The sequence below is a fragment of the Artemia sp. Qi Xiang Cuo genome, chromosome 8 (assembly GCF_049724085.1).
Source record: "Artemia sp. Qi Xiang Cuo chromosome 8, ASM4972408v1, whole genome shotgun sequence".
NCBI lineage: Eukaryota > Metazoa > Arthropoda > Branchiopoda > Anostraca > Artemiidae > Artemia > Artemia sp. Qi Xiang Cuo.
The window spans coordinates 35,300,827-35,328,328 of record NC_142801.1 but is presented as its reverse complement, the minus strand read 5'-3'; the positions used below and the strand labels follow the sequence as shown (position 1 = coordinate 35,328,328).

At 35.6% G+C, this 27,502-nt stretch overlaps 1 protein-coding gene across 10 annotated transcripts in view; it reads left to right on the top strand.

Moving 5' to 3' along the window:
• nAChRalpha6 (nicotinic acetylcholine receptor alpha6) overlaps positions 1–27,502 on the top strand; it is a 308,906-nt gene that overhangs the window by 185,083 nt on the left and 96,321 nt on the right. For all 10 annotated transcript variants that reach the window (XM_089093391.1, XM_089093392.1, XM_089093388.1 and 7 more), the window contains one exon: positions 20,913–20,985. In XM_089093391.1, the coding sequence (XP_088949517.1) occupies positions 20,913–20,985 (73 nt within the window). The remainder of the gene's footprint in view (positions 1–20,912; positions 20,986–27,502) is intronic.

The following is a 27,502-nucleotide window of genomic DNA, read 5'->3' as shown; positions in this document are numbered from 1 at the left end:
ATTCTAATTCATGATTTCAGGAACGTAAAACCACAAAATACTAAAGTTAACTTCTCAAATAATAAACTCTAGGAAACAAACACTCAAGAAAACCTAAAAAACCTACGTCTGAAAATCCCTAAACAGCCAATTAAATTTTCTAATTCATGATTTCAGGCAAGTCAAACCATGAAATACTAAAGTTAACTTCTCAAATAATAAATCCCAGGAACCTAACACCCACGAGAATCTAAAAAACTAGGTCTGAAAACCCAAACAGCTAATTAACTATTCTAATTCATGATTTCAGGCACGTAAAACCACAAAATACTAAAGTTAACTTCTCAAATAATAAACTCCAGGAAACAAATACCCACGAAAACCTAAAAAACCTAGGTCTGAAAATCCCCAAACAGCTAATTAAATATTCTAATTCATGATTTCAGGCAAGTCAAACCATGAAATACTAAAGTTAACTTCTCAAATAATAAATCCCAAGAACCTAACACCCATGAAAATCTAAAAAACTATGTCTGAAAACCCAAACAGCTAATTAAATATTCTAATTCATGATTTCAGGCATTTAAAATCACAAAATACTGAAGTTAACTTCTCAAATAATAAACCCCGGGAGTCAAACACACACGAAAACCTAAAAAAATCTAGGTCTGAAAATCCCCCAAACAGCCAATTAAATATTCTAATTCATGATTTTAGGCACGTCAAATACGAAATACTAAAGTTAACTTCTCAAATAGTAAATCCCAGGAACCTAACGTCCACGAAAATCTAAAAAACTAGGTCTGAAAACCCAAACAGCTAATTAACTATTCTAATTCATGATTTCAGGCATGTAAAACCACAAAATACTAAAGTTCACTTCTCAAATAATAAACCCCAGGAGTCAAACACACACGAAAATCTAAAAAACCTAGGTCTGAAAATCCCCAAACAGCCAATTAAATATTCTAATTCATGATCTCAGGCAAGTCAAACTATGAAATACTAAAGTTAACTTCTCAAATAATAAATTCCAGGAACCTAACACCCACGAAAATCTAAAAAACTAGGTCTGAAAACCCAAACAGCTAATTAACTATTCTAATTCATGATTTCAGGCACGTAAAACCACAAAATACTAAAGTTTACTTCTCAAATAATAAACTCCAGGAAACAAACACCCACGAAAACCTAAAAAACCTAGGTCTGAAAATCCCCAAACAGCTAATTAAATATTCTAATTCATGATTTCAGGCAAGTCAAACCATGAAATACTAAAGGTAACTTCTCAAATAATAAATCCCAGGAACCTGACACCCATGAAAATCTAAAAAACTATGTCTGAAAACCCAAACAGCTAATTAACTATTCTAATTAATGATTTCAGGCACGTAAAACCACAAAATACTAAAGTTAACTTCTAAAATAATAAACCCCAGCAGTCAAACACACACGAAAACCTAAAAAAAACCTAGGTCTGAAAATCCCTAAACAGCCAATTAAATATTCTAATTCATGATTTCAGGCACGTCAAATACGAAATACTAAAGTTAACTTCTCAAATAATAAATCCCAGGAACCTAACGCCCACGAAAATCTAAAAAACTAGGTCTGAAAACCCAAACAGCTAATTAACTATTCTAATTCATGATTTCAGGCACGTAAAACCACAAAATACTAAAGTTAACTTCTCAAATAATAAACCACAGGAGTCAAAAACACAAAAAAATCTAAAAAACCTAGGTCTGAAAATCCCCAAACAGCCAATTAAATATTCTAATTCATGATTTCAGGCAAGTCAAACTATGAAATACTAAAGTTAACTTCTCAAAAAATAAATCCCAGGAACCGAACACCCACGAAAATCTAAAAAACTAGGTCTGCCCTCCCCCTCCCCTGCTCTCAGAAATGGGGGAACGAATGGGCCTCTGAGCCTTCCCCTTGGGGCAGATCTCATTTATTTTCGATTATGAGTATTTTTGGTTTTCCCTCAAAAATTGACTCCTCCCCCCCACCCTCCCCTGTTCTCAGAAATGGGGGAACGAAGGGCCTCTGAGCCTTCCCTTTGAGGCAGATTCCCGTTTATTTTTGATTCTGAGCAGTTTTGGTTTTCCCTCAAAAATTGACCCCCTCCCTCTCCTGCCCCTCAGAAATGGAGGAACGAAGGTCCTCTAAGCCTTCCCCTTGAGGGAGATCTCCCTCCTCCCCTTCCCTCAGAAATAAGGGATCGAAGGGCCTCTGAGCCTTCCCCTTGATGCATATCCCGTTTATTTTCAATTCTGAGTATTTTTGGTTTTCCCTCTGAAATTGACTCGCCCTCCCCCTCCCGTGCCCTCAGAAATGGGGGAACGAAGGGCTTCTGAGCTTTCCCCTTGAGAAAGATCTCATTTATTTTCGATTCTGAGTATTTTTTAGTTTTAACTCCAAAATTGACTCCCCCTCCCCCTCTCCTACCCTCCCCTGCCCTCAGAAATGGGGGAACGAAGGGAACATTAGATCCTATTTTAAATCGACAATACTTTTCAAATGTTACTTGTGTATTATACAGACCACATCCGAGAGGTAAAGCTAGGTCAAGTCACAATGTCATTCTATCGTTCCTTTTCAGACATTTCTTGTTAAAACTTTATTTTCAACTAATTCATCCGGGGTTTTTCACAAGCAATTCCTACTATCCTCGCTCGTAATCGCTAATCACCTTAACCCTTTATTAAGTTATAGGCAACAACGGTTTAGAAAAACTAGAATAGTGACATAATTTCACTTTATCGACTCTCAAATTCTATACCCACCAGAAACCTGTCTGGTTGGCCTAGAAACATGTCTGGTTGGCCCGGAATTGCTATATGTCTGGTAATCAACCATGGAAAGGTGCCAAGGAACGTAAAGGCCCCAAATAATACAGGAAGGAACATAAAGTCCCTAAAGTATAACATTGATTACTACTTATGTTTGTTTGCTATAATTGTTTATTTAATTTGTTTTTCGTTTTGGGTTTCATTTATTTGTTAACAATAATTTTGGTCGTTTTGAGTTTGAACTATTATAGGAATTTATTTATGTTGGTCTTAGGTTTAATATGGTTCTTTACTTTTTGTAGAAAAACTTCTTTTTCGGAAAGATTTTTTTAAATTAATTTTTGTTCGTTTTTCATTGGTAAAGTTCCAAGTTTTTCAACATACCCCATTTCAACATTAAAGTTTTTCTCTGAAAGTAGTCACAACCAGATGTAGTAGCAGTTGCAAGTTGTCGCAGATGGGAGTAGTCACATTTGCCGCCGTAACCAGTCAACCAGTAGTGGTTTAAGCCTTGAAAGTTCCAAGTTAATACCCATACCCGTTCCTAAAATATTGCAGATGCACTTTTTTGATAACTTGGATGCACATAGTTTCTTTTGATTTAGCTCAAAATACCGAAAGTTTCACCTTAGTACCCTTAGACTTCTCTAACAAACTCAGAATCAAACATCTCTCGTTTTCGTAATGACACATTCTTTAAGTAAAAAAAAGGCAAATTGCATAATTTACAATCGTTTCCTTGGGGGCTGTGGGGGGGGGGGCGCATTGCAACCCTGGAGTCATAGTTTCTTGATCTTTTAGCTGTTTTGAACAAAGTCACCTTTTTAAAATTTAATCAGTGATGAAGATAGCGAGCATGTAAAAAAGGCAAGGTGGCTGGTTGCCCTCCGATAGCTCATCAAAATCCCCTCAACATCCTTTGAAATTTTCAACTTAATAACGTCGATCGTTCCTTAAATATTTATGATACGAGTAGTATCAGTGGTAACGGTCCGACCGGGAGTCCATATATGGGAGACAATTGGATACCCTCCAGAGCATCACCCCAGATTCCGACCATGAATATATATTTACAGGCGAACGGGACTCCAAATAAGATGAACTAAAAATAACCAACAGGCCCTAATAACTGCTCATACCAACCAGAACTAATATAAGGAAGGATTTTCAATATAGTTCATTTTAATAAGAGAATAGAATTCAGAGAGAACAGTTGGATTATACTCGTTTATTTGACAAGGTATATATATTTTCAATAATGAATGGTATGTATACACTATTAGAAGATGGCAGCGGTAGCAGCAGTGATGATACAAAGACGAGAGTACCAAACACAAAAGTAGAAATTACAAGAGGATCTCGACTAAGCCTTGAATGGGATGGCGTTTATGCAGGATATGTAATATCATTGAATAAATTGAAATTGGAGGAACAATTATGGTTTGCAGTGAAAGTTGATACAGTTCATATACATAGACTTGAAGCTGCTTTAAATACAATAGTGAAATATGTTGTGGAGAATAAGTTGTATAAGTAATTGTATGTGTAATATATATATTATTTTATTAATTACACACATAATAAAAATGTTTCGGAATCGAAAATGTTCTCTTTTTTTCTTGTTAGATTTTTAAGTAGGCTAGCGAATATTCTTGAAGTAGAAGGAATCTTGGTTAGTCTGAAGTCAGCTGTGATAGTGTTAGGATTGAAAAATGTATGAATTTGAGAAAGAGAGAATTTGGTTGAATCTTGTGATTATGGAAAAATGTTTGTTTCTAGATGATGATTTTCTGGAGTTATCTCTTCATAGGAAAATATTTTCTCAAAGAATACTTGACGATATAATGAGAAATTATTCTCCATCATTGGACTATTGTATGCAAATTTTGCGATGTGACTCAAACGCGTTTACTCAATTTATTGATATAAAAATTGAAACAAAGCAAAATGATATTGTGGATGTACTTTTGAATATACTGCCTTGGAAACTTAAGATTCTATCTAGATAAAACAATAAATTTAGAAATTCTGTTCAAACAGGTTTTGTGACGTCACACAGACTACTCCCTCTCCTCTCTCTCTCGCTCACTCTCTCTCTCTCTCTCACTCTCTCTCTCTCTCTCTCTCTCTCTTTCAATTTATCGATCGTAGAATTTTAGATGTGAGAGAGTTAACACTGGAAAAATATTCTATACATATGCACTATGTATGTATACACTTGGCAGCTGGTCATCAAGTGAGAATTGCGCAATTATTGACGAGTATGATGAAAAGTGTAGATTGTGCAATCCATTTAAATTACACATAGGATATGCAGGACAAATTAAAGAATGAAATTCTTGTCTTGAAGAGATTTGTGACTCTAACCCTAGAGGACAGCTATGCTCCAATTGTCACTATGATAAATGTGGTCAGTGGGAGAATACCTATCCTGGTATGATTGGAAGGAATCCTAAACAAGATTTTAGTTTCTTTCTAAGAGACTTGTATCGTCATGGTTTAAATTATTTAGGGAGGAAGAATCAGGTCTACGATTCAACTGTTGGGGTAACAAGACAATTTGGTTTCTATGTCATCGGTGTGAAGACACTGGCTATTATGACTATAAACCTACTGATTTTTATTTAGCTGTTACAGAATGTGATAAATACTGTATGTTATATTGCTTCAAATAGGTAAATTGAAACACGTGAATTTTAAAATATGAATGAAAATAGTATCATTATACAAAAAGATACAATAAGAGTGAAGTTACATTGTACTGTAGAAAATGTCACCCTGACTTTGCAGTCAAGCAAGATCAATATACAGTGAATTCAAATGATCTACCAACATTTTAGTTTTTCTCGAAACTTGTCTATACGCACTAGAAGAATAAATCTAAAGAGGAGAAAAAAGTCATCGTTGTGAATATACATTATTTTTATTAATAAAAAAAATTACATACATTTTTAGAGCATTTTATTCGCAGGGCACTAAAATCAATATTACGCTGGTATGAGAGTATATTTTCCACAATAAAGCCATACAGGCGAGGATTGCCTACGTAAATGTTTAGAAACTGGTTGTAAGTATAACCACGACATCTGAAAACGTAATATAGTAGTGCATGAAAACCAGAGCTTTTAGTCGTTAGATCTTGCACTGTCTTCTGGTTTTGAATAATAGTTTTCCCACTGCTCTCAATATAGTTGTTGATGTGCGGAATGTAGAATGTATATGATACGCCAAGAGGATAAAAAAATTCAATATTCTTCGCTGTTTGAAAGATACACAGCCAATGACCTGTCTTTACACTCGATGGTCTGCTTTTGACCATGATAATAGTATTGTTTACACTTTGAATTTTTTCAAGGAAGTCCGATGGTACACAATAGGATTTGTATTTGGACATATATTGATCAATATTAAATACGCTTATTATTTGACTGGTGTTCATGTTGCGAGATTTAATAAAACACTGCATACGAGAGTGATTTACAATTAGGTTACTATTTGATTTAACTATGTTAATACAATTCTCTGATCAAATGGTTTGGCAAATGGGCACTCTATATGCACACTCCCCGTGCTTACAATTCCCATATCTTGAGTGTCAAACAAGTCCAATGTAATGGTAACATGAGTTTTAGATAAATCTCTTCGGTTATATCATTTTCGAACAGTTGTGAATCTCGATCTAGGGATTGCATTGTCAACTCATATAGTGTCCTATAGGATTTATCAACACATAAATTGTAAAGTGGGATTCCATTTAATTTATACACAAGAGATAAAAGTGCAGACGTTTCAAATTTATGTGGGCAACCTGTTCACGATCTTGTTGCACTAGCACTTTTGACAAATGTCAATGCCAATTTTGATGGAATTTCACCATTCATAAATGATGAGGCGGTGAAGGTGCGTAAACCCGTGGCAATATGACGCTGATTGGTGATAGTAGGAGGAACAAGTAGTTTAATATTATTTCCACTAGCCTTCAGTTTTCATTGCCAAAGCAACAGAACTCATAACCTGGTGCTTTCGTAAATGGAGTATTACCGAGGTGATAAAGAATGTTACAATAGGATTGGCAGGAATTTCCTTTCGTAAAAGAAATTTGATGGAGCAAGCGTATACATTATATGCACTTTCATATTTGGTGGTAGCCATTGGGGTATATTAAATATCTCATGATTTATTTTCCCAATTAGAAGTAATTCACTAGTTGTCGCATTTTAAGTGCATCTATACTATCAGTGTCTGTCATATATTTATATCCATTGGATGATCACCTAAATTCCTGATTTATTTTAGTGTCATCAACATGAAGTGTATATAGCTCGTATAATTTGAGAGATTGTTGCTAGTGCTCACCAGTGTTCAAGTTATGTAGACAGTGACTTGTCGAAATAAATTATGTAATATACAATTTTCATAGGATATTCCATCGGCAAGAATTGGCATTGTATTATCGGATTTCTTGACTACCATATGCAGATATATACATTTCGAAGACACATCCATAAAGTAGTCTTCATTGGGATAAATTTAAAAGTGAATATTATCAGAGAGCGGGTGTTCTGGATAGAATTGTTCATAGTAACCATGTTTTACACTCAAATCAACATTTTCTACATTGAATAGATTGAAAGATGAAGTGATTGATTTATGGGAATCCTTGTGCGGTAGATATGCCGTTGTTCAGTGTAGGAAAAGAATTCATGTTTTTATCTAACAATTCTCTTCCTTGGTTTGTTATCCTTCTTCTTGTTTTTCTTTGACAATAGTGATATCTTTAGTTTCTGAACTGAGTAGAGACTGATGACTGATGTACTGTTTCTCAACCTTTTTAAACCTTTGCCATTTTGTCCAGATTTCAATTGCTCACCAAGGGTTCGTACACCGGACCTAAGATTTTCCGAAACACTTAATTTTTAATCCTTACCAGAGCTCCAATCGTTTAGTGTAGAGGATACAAAATCTGTCGCAGCCGGTACAATATATTTTTTAGCCAAGGGTAGTGTAGATCGAAGCAGCTTAGCAAACCAACTGCCAAGATCATAGCCTGACATTGATGAACGACCTTTGTAAATGTCAATTTGATTGGCCATTTGATATGTTGCAGAGTAGCAACATATCAATCAATATCAGAATAAACAAATGCCATTATTCTATTAGACATCTTGTTATTGAACGACGACAGATTGAAAAAGACATGTATCACGACCAAACCTTTTGTTATTGCTAGAGGATCACCTAATTCAGTTGTTAGTGTTAACTGACAGAGTTCCAAATAGTAAGATTTTACAGGGATATAATGAAGATGCTTTATATTGTAATGATGAATATGATCTTCACTGGTTTTTCGAACAAGAGCTCGTAGGAAGGGTACATTTCAATTGCCAATTCTGGATGTTTCAACGACAGAACCTCAAAGAAATAAACAAGTGTCCGAGGAGAAGGCAGGCGGATAGTGAGCAAAAATGACACTAATGCTACCGACACTTTTATCATTGATTATAATCTCTTAGATCATCTCTTAGATTATCATTGAGAATAATCGTTTCATAGGCAGTGGGTGAACTAATTTAGATCTTGCCTTCTTCCTTTGAATAGTTGAACTGAAAGGCTCCTTTTTTACGAGCAGAAATTCTTTTTTTGATAGCACGACATAAATCATTCATGCCACTGAGTCCCTCGTATGGTAATACAACAAATGGATATTCAAATGAATTGATCTTTTCAATTATATGTCGATCGCTGACGAGTGACCAATAACAAAGTCTAATGTTTAAATTTTGTTTGATATAATTTCACAGGAGATTATTTGTATTTTTGATAGTACTATTAACAGGAGCCGCTTCATACGCGTCATTGGATTTGATGGCGGAACAGAGTTTTTTCTGAAAATCACTTGTTTTATTCCTATCGTTGTAGATTAGATTACACATAATGGACGTGAATGTCATATAGAAACCATAAGGAATTGTTATTATCTTCAACTGCTACCCAAGAATCAAAATCAGAGTTGAATCCTAGCCAACGAACAAGCAACTGTCTCTTGCTCCTGCGAGTACGATTCTTTAATATCTTTTCAACTTGATTGATTTCACTATTATTTTTATCTTTTTTTAATTCATAATCATAAAAGCTACCGAAAACCTTATCATCTTTTGTGTCTCGTAGACGAAATGTTATGTGTTTAGTGTCTAGGCTTGTTGATACTTTAAAAAGTTCAGTGGACTATTAGTAATCTCCCTTTTCTAAAGTAATAGTTGTTCTATTAATTCGAAGAGTATCGCCAGTACTGAATTTTTTCTTCACAACCTTTTCACTGGAATTGAAATATTGTTTAAGAAAAGTCAAATATAATTCCACCGTGATGAACTTCCTAAGGGCTAGCGTCGGACACAGATCAATGGGGTATTTGATTATAAATTTTCATGATTTTATATAAATCTTGAATAAAACCAACATTATTTTTCAATGTACAATATCTCTAAATTAAAATTCGCATAGTTATTATCAATAGTTTGGCCAATGCAGTATTTATTGGACTATGATAGAGTATTGTATTATATTTCAATAATGCCTTTTTCACGTGCGGATTAACAAATTCACTACCACGGTCCCTTTGAATTTTCTATAACAATCTTTTTCAGGAATACTTTCTATAGCTTGAGCAAGTTCAACACCTCTCTTTGACCGCAATGGAATATCATTTGCAAAGCGACTAAAGACACTGATTGTAAGTAGAATATATTTGTAGGGTGTATTGTAACGCATTTGACTCTCATCTAGAGTTAAAAGATCTACTTGCATTATATGCAGTGGGAAAAGGCTTTAGTTTGTCGACAATGATTGCCACAAACCATAGGATTTCGATGTATATTGTAACTTGGTTTATTTTGTAGATACTCTTTTTTACTTTTTAAAATGTCACCGCTGACGACTTTAGAAAGTGTTTTTAGGGAACTTAGACTTCCCATTTCACCAATATTGTCATAAACATGCTTCAAAACCTCAACCATTTTGAACGCAAACACGTAGTGTAATGTCCGCTTCCCTTTTGCGTACTAGAGGGTGGTGGTGGCAATGGGTTGATATCAATACGTCTTCGTTTTTATCTAGCAGTAGCCATCGGTGTCAACAATCATTGTTTCTACTACTGCTGCTGCTTCTGCTGCTAGTATTTTCCAAAATTGATTTAAAATCTTCTTCTCCTTCTTGTTTTTTTAAATGATGTTGCTGTTGTCGTAAAAGGACTGGCACTATAATCCTTTAATTTCCTTAGAATTTGATTATTTGTAATTAGACTTTTCAGGAAGTTTAATGTATTTAAAAAGTCGTATAGAAGATTGTCAAATTAAAAAAGTCCTATACGATTTGCAGCAATATCATAAATTAAAAGTACATTATAAGTTTTCCCTTTTATTATAATTCATTTTCCATTGCTATCGACTTAATAAGGGTGATCTTGACCAGCATCACTTTCCAACGTGAGATATGTTAAGAATCCCTTACTTTGTTCACGATATGAGTGTGGCAGTAGGTTTCCAATAGTTGAAATTATTGAATTTAATTCCTTCTCCTTCTCCTTTGATTGTGTTTTTGTTGTTTTTCCAGAAGCAGTACCAGCAGCAGAATCTTGAAGAGCTGTTTCGTTTTTGAGATCAATGAAGCTTACATTGATTGGTCTCTAACGATAGGGTTTATGTTTGTTCACTCGTCGAAGTGCATCTTAAGGTACAAAGTTGTTTTTATCATCGGCAATATTATCATCATTAATGAATTTACTTAGATTTTCCTCGAAGTATTCGACTGGATAAAGGGCGAGTTCTATTGGGGTCAATTTGTAGGGTTTCACCATCTAGAGAAAACTCTTTACAAGTCCTGAAATTTTTGGCAGTAAAAGTATAAAAAAGCTACCTCCCCCCTGAAGAAGACGTTTTCTTTTAAAATCCTTTCTTTTCTTTTTGTAAGCCAAGGCACGTACAAAGGAACGATGCTGATTAGTCTATTGTTTAACACCTTCTGGCAACTGTATTTTGCTCTCGGTTTAATTTAAACAGAGTTCAGATATTAGACTAATAAATTCTTTGTGAATGCCATGTTTGAGAATGGCTTTTCTAAGTGATAGTTTTGAAGTGCTTAGAACGGAAAATAAGTGTCTATTTTCATGTAGTTTCTTCAGTGTCATGATGTCCTTTTTTACTATTCACCGGAAAATATACTGTAATTTCATTGTCAAAAATATCTGTGACAACACGCAAATACTCGGGTGTATTGCGATTAAGATCCAACAGAATGTAACCATAGGGTTTATTTGTTGCCTGACTGTACGCTGAAAGTAGAAATTTTCGACCACCGAGATATCTTTGTTTATTGAGAGTTATTAGAGGTCTTAAATCACGAACAATTCTTCAAATAATATAGTAGGCACAGTTCAAAGCAAGCGTTCTCATACATTTGATCTGATGAAAAAGATTGTGTGGACCCAGGGTTATGGAAATCTGTTCATGATGTTAGCGAACAGTAAAAAAATGTAGCATTTCCTGAGACCATTGTTCAATGGATTCGGCTAAATCATCAATAATCAGCCATTTGTTTGGCTCAATAATATTGAAAACACCAATTCCACGTATGAATTGTACCTGAACAGTATCTGTTGCAACTACAATAGCCTTGATTTAGGCATATGACTGTTACCAAACACTATAGCAATAGTATATTTTTTCGGCTTTTCCATAAACATTTTATTACAATTTTTAATTATTTTAATTAAAAGTGTCGTTTTACTCGACATTGAGTGACCACAAAGAAACGATCTGAGTGGTGTTTTAAATTGATATATTTTCGATGTTCAACAGCTGGACTAAAACTAGCTGAAAACTGTATTTGTCTAATGAATAAATAATTTCCCTAGTCAGCAGTCCTATTGCAGTCCACCTAGTACGATGATCAAAGAATTTAAACAACAACAACAACAATTTGGAATCATATTTTCATTAATTTTTGCAATTAACATGAAAATAAGCAAATAAGCACTTTACAACAACAACAACAACAAATATTTAATACACATAATATCACAGAATTGTGGAGACAATAAAGTCAACACTTTCATTTTATTTTATTTACAACATGCATTTTCAATTAAATCAATACATACAAATGTATTTATGAGATCCCCCCACTCCCGGGGTGGCCACTGCGGCAGCTGAAGGCTGAACCGGAAGGTGCAGAAAGGCCGCTGCGGTGGGCAAGAAGTCCGGAAGGCAAGTGAGAGGTGCCAAATTGAAAATATAATAACTCTGTCCTGCAAACACACAAACACACACATAAATATGGAATGTATTATAAAAAAGGAAATCTTCCCTACCCTCACCCATCTAGTAGTAGTGTAGTAGTAGTATTATTGAATTTATGTTAATTTATCCAGACCCAGTTGTTTTCTACAGTCTATACATTCAACTCGATCTGAAATAAGGTAGGGTCCATGGGGAAGTACCTTCACACCACCTTCACGTACATAGACTTTGTCCGATATGACTGTCATGGCGTTTTTCTCTACTATAACTGTGTATTTTTTTAATTGTAAAGAACGAATCGGCATGACTTTCGCTCTTGGTACTAAACTACTTTCCACACAGTTTCTATAAAAATCATGTCGAAATAATTTTTTACATAGTGTGTAGGAACACCCTAGCATACTTGTTTGATATCCTTATTGTGTGTTTCCACACAGTTTATCTTCAGACCTGGAACGACACCATTGGATATCAAATCGCTCCTCGTCTCCGACTTAAACATCAACAATTGATTTGGGGCCTGAAGATTCACTAAATCCGGATAAATAGACTCATTCCGATTGGTAAAATCCATATGGTAGCTAATGTGTTTACCATTTTCCAAATCTTCAAATAAATTTTCAGTTTTAAATTTTATCAGGAGTGAATGAGTGTCTCCATAGTACACTTGAACTTCCCCCTTCCTCGGCCATTGCACCTTACACACCTTGTAAAAGTATGGAAACATGAGTTTCTTGGAGATTTCTAGTATTGGACCGCCACCTGCTATATTTTTATTCAAAACAACATTTCTATTCTTTCTGTGTAATATGATCATATTGGAGTCTATGACAGTGAATGTTGTGAAGTTGGGGTCGGCAACGATTCGAACACTTTCTTTGGGATTGGTTACAACGTCACATCGACTACTGTTTCGTACGCTTTCACAAATTTTACCGAAGGAAAAATTTAAAATGAGCTTATAGACTTCTTTTGAAACCTTTGTTTTCGCCTGTGAACGTTTACTGACAAAAGTGTCAATAAATATTTTTCAAATAAGGTTCCTGGTCGAATTGTAGGGCTCTATGTATGATTGTGACCCTGAAACCTTTGGCTACCCTCCATCGTAATAGAACATGATGTTCAACTATATTCTATCTCAGATCAAGGTCGGTAATTAGTATACCCTTATCCTCGACCAAAAATAAATTGTATGGACTAAAAGACTCCTTGGTCACAGGTCTATTTATGCACGGGAAAACAAAATATTGTACCGAGTCATGGAGCTCCATCAGCATTTCAGCGTCAATTCCAAAAAACCATCCTTGTGGTCCATTCTCCGCAACAGTATGAACTTCGGGAAAATTTGAAGCAGAAGGCTTGTCAAGCCATTTGTAATTACCGCACGACAAACAGTAGTGAGACATTGGCGAGGGGTAAAGAGAGTTCATATGTAAAAATAACTTCACTGGACTTTACACCGTCGACAGAGTTCTGCCGAAGTGGATCAGTTTTCATGATACGGTCCCCTTGAAAAACATACCCTCCCATCATTGATCTTCTTACAAATAAGTGCTGATCCACGTCGGTTATCAGACCTAATTTTTCTTTACCGAATTTTAGAATGAAATCCATCACCAGATATGGAGTTGAAAAATAATAACTCGAATACCAAATAGATTTTATCCGTGTTCTTACAGACAATGTTCAAAAGAGACAATACATCACTTGCCAAGTACATTTTGCAATAATCCAATCCATTTTGACACCTCATTTTGGACCAAACCCCCTTTGCAAATTCATAGTAAGCAGTGGTGCATTGACTATCCGTGAATAATTGACTATCCATTTTATAAGTGAATTATAAAACGCTTCAATGGGCGGAAGTTTCTCCTCCCTTAGCCTCAAGCTGGAGTTGTAGTAATCATATGCATATATGCCCTAACATGTTAATAAATTATACATTTAATCATCTTGAAAGCGCTGTTTAAGGAGGCGGAAACTACCAAAATTTTCGCTTTTCTATACTTGAATTAATTGGCTAAGGGCTTTGGGGAAGAAGCTATATGAGTCTAAAAAACGGATTTTATTCAAACAATTATGTCCATTATCTGATGTTTTCCATTTGAATTCTAAGAGCAGCAACTTCTCAGATGATTTGGGTATGATATTATAGGAAAAAGAATCCTCAACCCATGCGCCATCTACAAATCCACCTTTCTGCATACGTGCCTTACCCTATTTCACCTTAGCTCCTTTCCCTTTACCCTCTTCAAATTTCCCCTTACAAACCCAACATATTTTCTTATTTTTAATGGCCAATCTTTCCTCTGGTGATAGAATCATAGGATAATTTGTGTGACGTAACAGTGAGACTGCCTTGTTTACTGTTATAATTAGTTCAGTCAATGCTGTGACCCAACAATCCTCCCCAATCAATGTCTCAACTACATCTAACACTCGTATGGTATTACTAGAGTCCCTTTGAGCATGGGCGTACGATACTGCTATTGGTTGGTGTTTTTCAATTGAATTTTTGGGGTCATTCACATCTGTGAGTTTAGCCTCACAGTCAAACATAAATTTATCACATTGCGATAGTGAATTCTGAAAATTTCTAAAACGTAAAATTGCCTTATCACCGCTAACTGTTTCTACAGACTAGTATCTATGACGTTTGCAGTGTTTCATGTGATTCTTTAGGTTTATTTCGGTCCAAAATCTGGATAGACATGTTGAACAATAGTAGCGGACCACACGCCCCATTCCCTTCCCCAGAACCCTACTAATATCTGTAATTGGATTAAAATTTCCAATTGAATGAGTCTCTGTAGGTGGCGTGTAAAGAAGCCATACCCAGTGCTTCACTGATTCAATCAACGGAGCCCTCACTGGAGATAATACCCCTTTTTATTACTGCGCTCACCCGCCTCAAATTCTGTTTCATATTGTAACACCGTAACACCAATCTTTAAATGTTCGTTAGCCCGTTAAAAAAAATTATTCCCTTGAGTGTTGCAGGACATTAACCTTTTAAACAACTGAAATCTACTTTAGGGAAATCCAACCCATTCCCATCCCCCCATTAGCTAGCAATTTGTCCAACTTTGTCTTAGCAGCATTATTTTGTAGGGTTCTGAATGTCGCTATAAGAAATGAGTACATGAAACACTGTTGCCTTGTTTCGAAACAAAATTGTTTTACTCCCTGATATCCTTCGAAATCTGAATGATATTTTAGAACTACACCCTCCTCCCTATGCCCACCTCTTTTAATAAAATCTATTTAAATTTACATATGTTTACATTTAAATTTTCAATAAATAAAACTACTGACCCACTACCAATCTCATTATTATTATTCTGTTTTGGGACAATACTGTTTATCCATTCCATAAATACACCCTCATAGGTTTCCAAATGTGGGTGAAGTACTAACATTTCAGTTTGCAGAAAATGTGAATAAATTTCACCGGCATTTTCATTTAAATAAAATATTAAGAGAGGTATTAATGCTTTTATACTGTCCCGACCACCCCAAACCCAAATTTGTCATTCAAGAAGGGCTCAAATTTTGCTCACTTACGAATTTACAATATTTATTGGGCCTGTTAATACAACCTCTGCTATTAGTGAATTAAATGGGTCCCCAAATATTGCCGTATAAACGTTTATTGTATGCAAGACAGAACTTGTTAAATGAAATTCAGGTAGTGATGGAGAGATTTGAATATCCTCACCACCTCCACTCTATTCAACCTCTACAAGAGGGTTGGTGCATGGATTAAAATCACCGAGTTCACTCAACATACCCTTGAGCGTATCTGGCTTGCGAAAATCTGCCCAAGCAAATTTATTTTGTTCTTCAGTTGTATTTGGTTGAACAGGGGCGATGTCTATCAAATCAGTGGGGGAAGGGTTTCTCACTTAACTCTTTGGAAAAATTATATAAAATACTGCATGTCTTAGGACTCATCTGATCTACCGTACCAAAATCATCCTCTGACTCACCTTGATCTTCAAATGCATCTGGTTGGGCAAAGTTAACCTCCAAGCACTCTTCAAATGCATTAGGATTAGGAAATCATCATCAATTTCATTGTTAATGCTAGAGGGCAAATTATCAAAATTTTCACTACCTCCAAAACATTCCTTTAAAAATTTGATGTACCATTCAAGATCATTGTCGACAGATGGTGTGTCAATAAGTTTACTATAGTTAAATCTGTCTGCGGCGTGATTAGATATGTTTCTCAACTAGGTCGCACAATACTTGAGTTGGTAGCATTGATGATTATGATGATGGTGGTAAGTCATCCATGTTAATCTAAAATAATAATATAATTTATTTTCATTGTGTAATTGATCCTGTTTTATAATAGTCGAAAAAAAGGATTATTAGCGAGCTATATTTTCTTATTATTTAAAAAAAAATTGCATACTAAAAAATATATACTAATAGTTCACTGTCAACCCTACCCTCCCAACCACTCTATATATTCCTGAAAGTTTCAATTTAATATCCCATTATGTAATGCTCTTAAACGTAAATATTGACAACTTAAATATACATAGTGTATGTGTTCTGATTTCATCCTAGTTTCATCTTTATACTCATAAATCTGTTATGTGAAGACTCTGGATCCAACTTTCCCATCTTCCACCAAAGTACCATTTTTCCCCTCTCACCGTAATAAAACTTTTTTTTAAACAAATGTCAATTTGCATAGATTATGAGCTATGCTCAATAGCCCGTGGAGTTTATGTCATTCCCACACACACACAGTTTATTGAACTTTCTAATATTATGATTGAAATGTTTTCAAGGCTGAGTACTATCTTATTATTTTCTAAATAGTGTACTAGAATATTCAATGAACTATACCATCATAGCTTTTCTATGCTAACTCCTTCCATGGTAGAGGCACTGTTGGAGAAAAGGATAATTTTAAAAAATCTTTACTCAAAGTGGCGCTTTTTATAAGTGTGCTGTTCATAGTAAAAGCAGCGCTTTTTCACTAGTGCGCTGTCCAATAAATTCTTCGTTTTCAAGAACAACCGTACATCATCTTTAAATAGAATTATAAAAAATCCAATAGTAATCATTTTCAAAAATTGTTCAATGAAATTTAGTTTTTTCCTTATATTAGAAAATACAATAATAATCAAGAAAAGGAGGAGAAACGCAAAGAGAAAATAGAATTTTTACCTACACTGTCCACTAAAGATTCATAATATGGAAGATCTTGTTGGATATTGTTGTCATGTGCAATCAGCACCGTAGTCCTGGCAAGTTCATATTTGCTAGGGCCCGCATATACTATTACAGTTGGTCATGTGAGTAGTGGAGGTGTCACCCTCTGACTGCTAAGAGGGGAAGTTGTTAATTTTGCCTTCTTTGCCATAGGTTATTGTTCAGATATTTCCTTAAATAAAAGTTTTATTTCAGTTTACCAATCATTTATTCTTAATAAGCTTGATATCCCCACCTCCCTCCTTCTCCAACTTTTATATTTACGTTCTACGTAAAACATTTAATTCGACATTAGTTGGAGGCATTTAAATTAGATCGAAATATATTTGGATGGAATCCGTCAAAACTCCACAGTGCGACAATTTAAAAGTCACTCTATTTCACAGTCTATTGAACTTGATACCAGGTTACCAGTCTATTAAAATAGAATAAGGGGGGAATTTTTTGGCTGGTCTTAAATTCTAAGATTATGCGAAAGACACTTTTGGATAATAACATTCTATTGTCCAAGTAGAAATAAGTCAGTATGTCAGTCAGTATGTATGTCAGTATGGACTCCCGGTCGGACAGTTACCCCTTATACTACTGATGCGTCCTTCTGACAACTAGTACACACACAGTATGTTTTATTATGTTTGGCATCCTTCTCCAAAGCTAAGGGGGCTATGTCATCCCCATAGGCATAGTTGTTTGAACTTTTGACTCGTTTGACCCATAGTTGTTTGAGATTTTTACTATTCAAAAGAATATGCTTATTTCAAAATTATGATCAAATATTTTTGGAGAGAGGGAAGCTAAAAACGGTATGGGAGGGAAATGGCGGCCATCCAACCACTTCTCAACGTCCCCTACAACATGTCTTGAAATTTTCAACTTAATACCCTCAGACATTCTTAAGATATAGCAGATACACTTTTTCGATAAACTGGATACACATAGTGACTTTTGATTTAGTTTAGCATACCCCTCAGTATTCTTCAAAGTTTCACCGCAATGTCCTTAGCCTTTTCGGACAAACCCAAAATCAAACATTTTCCCTTTACCTAACGATAAATCTGCATATAAACAATGGACGAATGGAATAATTTACAACCCTTACTCCGGTACTCTGGGAGCATAGCATTCCTTTAAGTATAGCTATTAGACCTCTTGAATAGTTCGAACAAAATTACAATTCCAAAATTTTGATTAGTGTTGAGCAGAGGGGACAACTAAAAAGAGGAAGGAGGGGAAAGGGCTGGTTGCCCTCAAGTCGCTCTTCAACATATCCAAAACGCACCTTGAAAGTTTCAACTTAATACCCTCAGTCGTTCTTTAGATTCTGTTCACATTCCCTTTTTTACAACCCGGAAGCACATATTGTGTTTTGATTTTGTTTGGAATCTCTCTGAACCTTACTTTAAAGTTTTACCTCAATACCCAAGGCCTATATGGATATCCAGGATCAAACATGCTCTCTTTTCCAATAAAATCCTTATATGCTAACTAAGGGCAGCTTGCATAGCTTATAGCCCTTCCCTCGGAGGCTTGGGGGGTGTCAACCCCAGGAGCCTAGTTACTTGACCTTTGAACTATTTTGAACAAAATTGCTGTCTCAAATTTTTGATCTGATGCGTTCGGGGTAAAATGGGTGTGGGGGGACTGGCTTACCCTCCGATCATTTTTGAATCTTGAAAAGGACACTAAAAATTTCGATTTTCAATAAAATGAGCCTCCTCCAAAATTTATACGACCACCCCGTCCACAAAAACCTTATGTATTAACAACAGATACCTTGCATGATTTACAGCCCTTGCCCCTGGGTTTCGGATAGATTTGTATTGTAAATCTGGAAGCATAGTTATTTGAGTTTCGGACTATTTTGAACAAAATGGCTATTTTAAAGTTTTAAAAAGACGTTTTTTGGTTAAAAAAAAGTGCAGGGAGAAAGGGGGCTGGTTGCCTTCCGATTACTTTTGAATATAAAAAGGAGACTATAACTTTCGATTTCCAATCGAATGACCCACCTCCAAAGTTTATACGACCAATCATTCCATTATAACTTTTATGTTAACAATAGACACCTTACATAACTTACAGCCCTTGCCCTATGGGCCTGTTGGAGGGGGGTTGTCAAACTCGGAAGCAAAGACATGTGACCTGTGGACTACTTTGAACAAAATGGCTATCTCAAAATTTTGATCAAATACATTTGGAGAAAACAGTGTGGTCGGGGGGGGGGGGGGGCTGGTTGCTCTTTAATCACTTTGGACTCTGAAAAAGGGCACTAGAAATTTCGATTTCCAATTAAATGAGATCCCTTCGAAGTTTATACGACCACCCCTTCCATAAATATCTCAAATATTAACAATGGGCAACATGCATAACTTAGAGTCCTTACCCCAGGGGTTGGGGGTGGTGGTTGTCAATAGCAGAAGTCGAGTTATTTTACCTTTGGAATTATATTGAACAAATGTCTATCCAAAAATTTTGATCCGATCTCATAGGGGAAAAGAGGGCATGGGGGGAAGGGGGCTGGTTGCCGTCCATTCATTTTTGATTCTTTGTTAAAAGGGCACTAGAACTTCTGAATTCCAATCAAATGAGCCCCTTCCGAAGTTTATACAACTACCCCTTCCTTATATGTTAACAATGAACAACTTGCAGAGCTTACAATCCTTGCACTGGGGGCTCTGTAGGGGGCGGGGCTCTGTCAACCTTGGAGGCATTGTTACTTTCCCTTTGGACTATTTTGAGCAAAACGGATGTGTCAAAATTTTGATCGGATGTATTTGACTCTTAAAGAGGGGACTAGAACTTCCGATTTTTAATCGAATGAGCCCCTCCAAAGTTTATACAACTACCATTTACATATAGAGTGCCTGTGGGGAAAATAATAATAAAACATCGAAGCCGTATTCCTCTGTACTATAGGCAATACTACAGCGTTGCCTCTGAAATACAAATGACATCAAACTGTTTAGGGGGTTTGGGAGAGAGAGGAGGGATTGAACCACTATTTTTTGCAAACCTTGATTATCCTTGTGATTTAAGTGGTTTATTGTGTTGTTACAAATGTTGTATAAAATTAAACATACCGATGGGATTGCAAATCATTTACATATACCATACATTACAAACCGTAAAAAATAAAAACACACCGTTTGGATTAAAAATACCGCTCGGTTTAAAAATCATTTTAAGTAGAGTACAAATGACGGTCTGGCCTCTAAAAGCTACAAGGGGCTATAACCTTGCTCCTGCCTGTGGTAATTTCAGTTCGTATAATTTTTAGTTTGAATATTTATTTAATTCCTCATTAGGGTTATTTAATCATCTATAGTAGTATCTTATATGTATGTTTGACTTGGTTATTCCTTTTAATTTTGTTCATTTTAGGCATCATTTATTCATGAATATTAATTTCTGTTCATTTTGAGTCTGAATTGTTAAATGCTTTACTTCTGCTTGCATTTTGTTTTAATATGACTCTTTACTTCCCTTTGAAAAATTTCTTTCTTCAAAAATATTTCTCAACTAATAGTTTTTAAAAATATTAAAAATACCTTGTTTATAATGCACTTCACATTTACAGTTTAATACCATAGTCTGACGACTTATTTAATTTTAGCTGGATTTGCAACTCAATGCAGACGAAGGCGATACAAGTTCATTTGTAACTAATGGAGAGTGGTCATTATTAGGTAGGAATACTTACAACTTTTTATTCTTTTCGAACGTCGATTTTGATGCCTTTACGTTTTTAATATGAATATGAAGCCTCTGGCGTTCGCAGCAGGAGGATTAAATATTCCACGCAACAGGCCAGTGATTCCCAACTTTTTTCCAGTTTGCTCCTCGTGAAAGCTGATTCCTCATGCTAACCACTCGTTAACCCTATTCTATAATGACCACTTGTATATTCAAGTGCATTTGAATGGAAAAAAAAAAATCGGAAGGAGTTTGGTGGAGATAACTACAGATATGTGTTCAAACAGTAGCTTTATGGAAGGCATGTGAATAGATCCCTCCAGTTGCTCACGTTTCAGGGTTGAAACTGTTTCAATTTAATGCAAAAACATATCTTGTAGCGAGAAAAACATCAAAGCAATTCCTCTGGCATGTGGCTAAACTATATTATAATGCCGGGGCTAAATTTAAAAATCTCAAATTATGTATTGAAGGGAAGTTAAACAAAAAGAACAATAAGAAACGGAATCAGACAGTTGATGGTAACGAACATTAGTAAGGAGCGAGCCAAGCAAATAGTAGCTGAAACTCCAAAAAACTAAATTTTGATAATAATAGATACATCAAAAGAATTGGCTTCTTATGCCAATTCTTATATAATATATAAATTTTTATGCCAATTCCGAACATATAAATTCATTGAGGTTAATGTTACCCGTCAGAAGCTATGAGCCTGAGAAAATTTGCCTGATTTTCGAAAAAGGGAGGAACATCCCAAACAGTCAAGTGATCTTAATGAAAATCACACCTTCAGATTCAGAATATCAGGGATTCCTACTGTAGAAGTTTGAAGCTCATGTCTACAAAAATGTGGACTTTCGTGTTTTTGCCAGAAGAAAGATCATGGTCGCGTGTTTTTTTCCCTAGAAGTGATGGTATCGAACCAATGGTCCTAGAAGATTGATAGAGTGCCAATTCGAATGGGAATCAAAAGTTTCCGTGCCAAATTTGTGTGATCAAAAAGATTGTAGGGCAACTATTCCCCCTCCCTCACCCATTATTCCCCAAAGACATCCAATTGAAACTTTGAGATAGACATTTGATTCAGTAAAGTTGAAAAGACCAATAAATATGCCTTTAAGGATTATATAACTTCCTCCCTAGTCCCTAGGAAAGGGCTGCAAGCTACGCAATTTGATCATTATTTATATATATATATATATATATATATATATAGTTTTGTTATTGGAAAATATACGGACATCTTTTGAGGAGTGAGGGATTTTTCCTCGGGGGATTTTCCACGGGGAGTATTTTCCATGGGTAAGGAAGTTTCCGGAGGAATTTTCCAGGGAAAATTTTACTCGGGAATTTTCTGAAAGTGGATTTCCTGGCATAATTTGAAAAATGGTCATAAATAAAATAAAAGTGCAAGTTTTTTTCTATATGAGGGGCTGCTGCCTCACAATTCTTTAAGAACGACTCCTGAAAAACAAGGGCCGTTGAATTTTAATGAGAAATATTGTCAAAGAACTTTAAGACTTTAGCGTAAAGAACGAAGATTGAGGAAGGGGCAGCACCCCTCATGTACGGAGAAATTTGTGGTGTGTCTCAGTTTTAATCTTGCTCCATTTTAGAGTCGAAAAAAAAATTGTTCTAATTTAATAACATGTAAGGGCTAGAGATGACTGTTTTCTCTTTTTCACAATAAATGACACCTCTAGTTTAGTCTCATCTTTTACTAGTATATTCTAAAATACAATTATTATAGAGCTTAGTACTTCCTATGGAAGAGATAGTACGTAGTAGGTGGGTTTCCAGGCTGAAGTGGCTCGGTGGTCCTAACCCTCAGATACTTTTTATGATATTTGTTAGTTTGTCCTAGTTTTTGTTTATTTCGGCCGTGTCGTTTTGTTTGATAAATCTCCTTCACCACATACACACACTAAGTAAATTTTATGTACGTTCCAGATAAGTTTTAATTTTCTACTGTAACTCCTCTCACCCAGGACTACCACATGTGGTACTAATATAACATTTGTGGTTGTTTTCCAGGGCAGTGCTACTTTTTTTTTCCTGTGGTACATTTTTATCAAGATGTGATAGGTATTTTTGCATGTGGTACTTTTCGCTGGTTCTGTCCAAAGTGGGAGTTATATGTAGAATGGAAGCTCTTGAATCTATTTAATGCTTAGATTAGCTATATGTATCCTCCTTACCAATCGAAACGAAGAACTTGATGGTCACCGCATGCCAAACGAACCACATATAAGTCATTTCTACTTAACACATCAATTTTTTTTTCAAATTTTAAATATAGTCTTTTTCTATATGTTTCTTTCAGCTTCAAAAAATTGTAACTACCAATATAGAAAGACTTGGGATTTACAAGCACATCAGTTAAGGTCACTCATAATACACGGTAGTTCATACCAACAAAATTGTCAAGTATGACATGTTAGTGTTCAACCAAGTTTTAACAATGTATGTCCTCTGAGGAGGTCTTAAAACTTGTCAAGAATTGAATTTCTTACCAGTTCTGGCCCAAAATCGTTCTCTATAATTTTTAGGGGATGTAATAGACCGGAAACTCTAGAGATATATTTGCTTTACAGTGTGTTTGGCTTCCTTTACGCATTGATTTTTTTCCTAAATATGCTTGTTTTTTTCCTAAATATGCTTTTGAACATTAAAAACATGTCTATTTTTCATTTACCTAAATATAGCTTTCTACGAGATTGAAGCAGCATTTTTACTGGACGTTCTGAATTTATCCTCATTGCCTGGTACTTTTTTGTATGAAAATAGTTGTTCTTTTTCTTTGACGGTGCTAAAAAGCATGTTTAAATAAAAGATCTTATTTTGACCAAGGGTTGCCACCCGGTAAAAAAAATCACTAGATTTAGTGAGTTTTGGTTGATTTAGTGATCTTATTCAATAATCTAGTGATCTTGTTGCTTATTTAGTGATTTTTTTCTTTAGGCAATACAAAAAATACTAGAAATAGTGATAAACCACTAGGGATGGCAACCCTGGTCGTACCTGAAAAGAAATACAGGCTGGATTCGACCACAGGAGTTTCATTTGAATAAAGTGCATAATTCACTATAAAGGGCTGGGCACACGTAGCTGATTTCAGGAACTGATTTCCAAATCAGCGTCGATTTTAAAGGAAATCGGCGTCGATTTGAGTTGAAAAATTTTCAACAGATTTACAAAACAGCGCTGATTTTCATCATGATCATCACCAAAAAATAGGGATACAAATAAACAGTCAGCCAGAGGTATCTGTGGCGAAAGACCCGACTACTGAGCTTGGGAATTAAACTGAGAACTAAGCTAAGATTAATCAAGTAACTATTAATAGACTCTAGTTGACTATTTGTGTCCATGATTTTTTGTTTTGAAAATTTTGCGCAATAAATTTTTCTTTCGACCAAATTTTTCTTACCGCTATCGTTTGCCCACTGATGCTGAAATCAGTTCCCGAAATCAGCTACGTGTGCCTAGCCCTTAAGGATATAAATTTGACGTCGTAACTAAGAATAATAATAATTAAGTACAAAATAACAACAAAAGTGGCATAAGCACCAAAACTAAAAATGCCGTGACAAATTGGATTAGAAAGGGCCGCCGAGTTACCTGTGATCCTGACTACTTAACTTAAAACACATTTGGCTCAATATCAACCAGGCGGCATTTATTCATCAAATTTTGGCTCGTTGACAAAAGTATTTGGCAAAAAGGATTAGCTTTCGATAGAAAACCTAGTTTAACGAGCAAAATTTATTCATGTGATTTTCTTACGGATTTGCGAAAACCTAGTTTTGAAGTATTCCGCTATTATAATGCTTTTTTTCCTTTGGCGCTTATTAATGATTATTTCCATTCAAACTGCTCGTGGGCCGGATGTAATAATCGTTTCTTGTAAACTTTTTCAACATCACTCTTGAAAATGCTTTTAAAGAGATGTTTCCTAGCGCCTTTGTTCAAGCCCTTTTAAACATAAAAACAGGATCAATAATAATTATAAAATATCGTGCACTAGGCAGCTTCTAAGCATACTACAGTCATTACTTAACAGTTCAGAAATGGGTACCGTCTTATGCTTCGAAACTTTAAAGAGTAGTCGACCAAAAGCGAATAAACAAAATTGAATCTGCAGGAAAACTAATGAAATTGTAACAATCAATATGTCTCCTTCGGATATCAACGCATAAAGATAATCGGCCGTGCATGAAATAAAAATAAATAGTGATATTGATTTTTAAATAACAAATCTTTCTAAATAGTCAATTTTTTATTAAATTTATTTCATGAAAAAGCTTAATATTTAGGATTTTCTGATAAAAGAGTAGATCCTGTCGTGCTTTTTTGTGCGTTTTATGGAGAATCTGAGTAGTAAAGCCCCAATGCATTGAAAACCTACAAAAAAAGCTACATGAATATGCATGTAGTTTAACCGGTACATTGGGTTACCAGGGCCAGTTACCTATTATTATGACACCCATTTTTGGAGGTCAAACTCATGGATACATGTTTATTTATTTTTTTTTTTAAACTGGTATTTTTTCAATGAAGCCCATAGCACTTTGCAGAAACCCGTGAATGTAGGACTGAAAGTCCATTCGTAGTATATCTGAATCCAGTTACTAATCAAGTTATTGTGACTGCCATTTTTTTATCTGGTTATGGGGGTATAATCTGGTTTGGTATGTTATTGCGAAAGGCTTACTCAATTTACATCTTAGTGTTAACTGGGTGATCTAATTGCGTCGCTACTGAAGGAACATTTGAAGGTGGAGAAAAAAAGAGGTAATTAGTGATTGGATAATTTTAACAAGAAATGACCGAAAAGTGTTTTGGAGGAGATGGAATGAATGTGTACTGTATAATACACAAGTGACGATTTGCACAGTGTTGTCAATTTTAAATAGTTTAGAAATAAAAAAAATTAACAAAAAATGGCTGAAAAGTGTTTTGAGGGAGTTGAGTTGCACGAGGGTTGACTTGCACGAGGGTTCAGTTACATGAGGATTCAGTTACACGGGGATTAGTTAAATGGGGTCGAGTAGCACGGAAGTTCAGTTGTACGGGGTTTCGGTTATACAGGGGTTCAGTTACATGGGGGGTTCAGTTGCAAGGGGGGTATCTGCTATAAAAAACACTTCTTTCTAAACAAATACGAACATTTTGAAAAGCAGACAAAAAATTGCACACTATAATCAGAATTATTTGATTAACATTTAAAAAGGGCTAATGAGATATGTGATCTGTATAATACACAAGTGATGTTTGATAAGTATTGTTAATTTAAAATAGGATCTAACGTTCCCTTCGCTCCCCCATTTCTGAGGGCAGGGAGGGGAGGGGTCAATTTTGGAGGGAAAGCATCTGCATCAAGGGGAAGGCTCAGAGACCCTTCGTTCCCACATTTCCGAGGGCAGGGGAGGGGGAGAAGGTGATAGTATTCCAATGCAATAATTCAAGCATAATAGAATTTATGCTCCTAGTGGAAGCTTGTAAAACCCTTCCCCCTCCCCGCACTAGGATTATTGCCTGGCTGTACCTCTAAATACAGAGTATTAAGGAGATAGTATTCCGATACAATAATTCAAGTATAATAGAATTTATGCTCCTAGTGGAACCTCGTAAAACCCTTCCCCCACTCCCGCACTAGGATTATTGCCTAGCTGTGACAATGGATATTACCTCTAAATACAGAGAATTAAGGTGATAGTATTCCGATACAATAAGTCAAGTATACTAGAATTTACGCTCCTAGTGGAAGCTCGTAAAACCCTTCCCCCTCCCCGCGCTAGAACTATTGCCTAGCTATGACAATGGATATTACCTCTAAATACAGAGAATTAAGGTGATAGTATTCCGATACAATAAGTCAAGTATACTAGAATTTATGCTCCTAGTGGAAGCTCGTAAAACCCTTCCCCCTCCCAGCGCTAGGACTATTGCCTAGCTATGACAATGGATATTACCTCTAAATACAGAGAATTAAGGTGATAGCATTCCGATACAATAAGTCAAGTATACTAGAATTTATGCTCCTAGTGGAAGCTCGTAAAACCCCTCCCCCTCCCCCCCCTAGGATTATTGCCTAGCTGTGACAATGGATATTACCTCTAAATACAGAGAATTAAGGTGATAGTATTCCGATACAATAAGTCAAGTATACTAGAATTTATGCTCCTAGTGGAAGCTCATAAAACCCTTCCCCCTCCCCGCGCTAGGATTATTGCCTAGCTGTGACAATGGATATTACCTCTAAATATAGAGAATTAAGGTGATAGTATTCCGATACAATAAGTTAAGTATAATAGAATTTATGCTCCTAGTGGAACCTCGTAAAACCCTTCCCACTCCCCTCGCTAGGAGTATTGCCTAGCTCTGACAATGGATATTACCTCTAAATACATAGAATTAAGGTGATAGTATTCCGATACAATAAGTCAAGTATACTAGAATTTATGCTCCTAGTGGAACCTCTTAAATCCCTTCCCCCTCCCCGCTCTA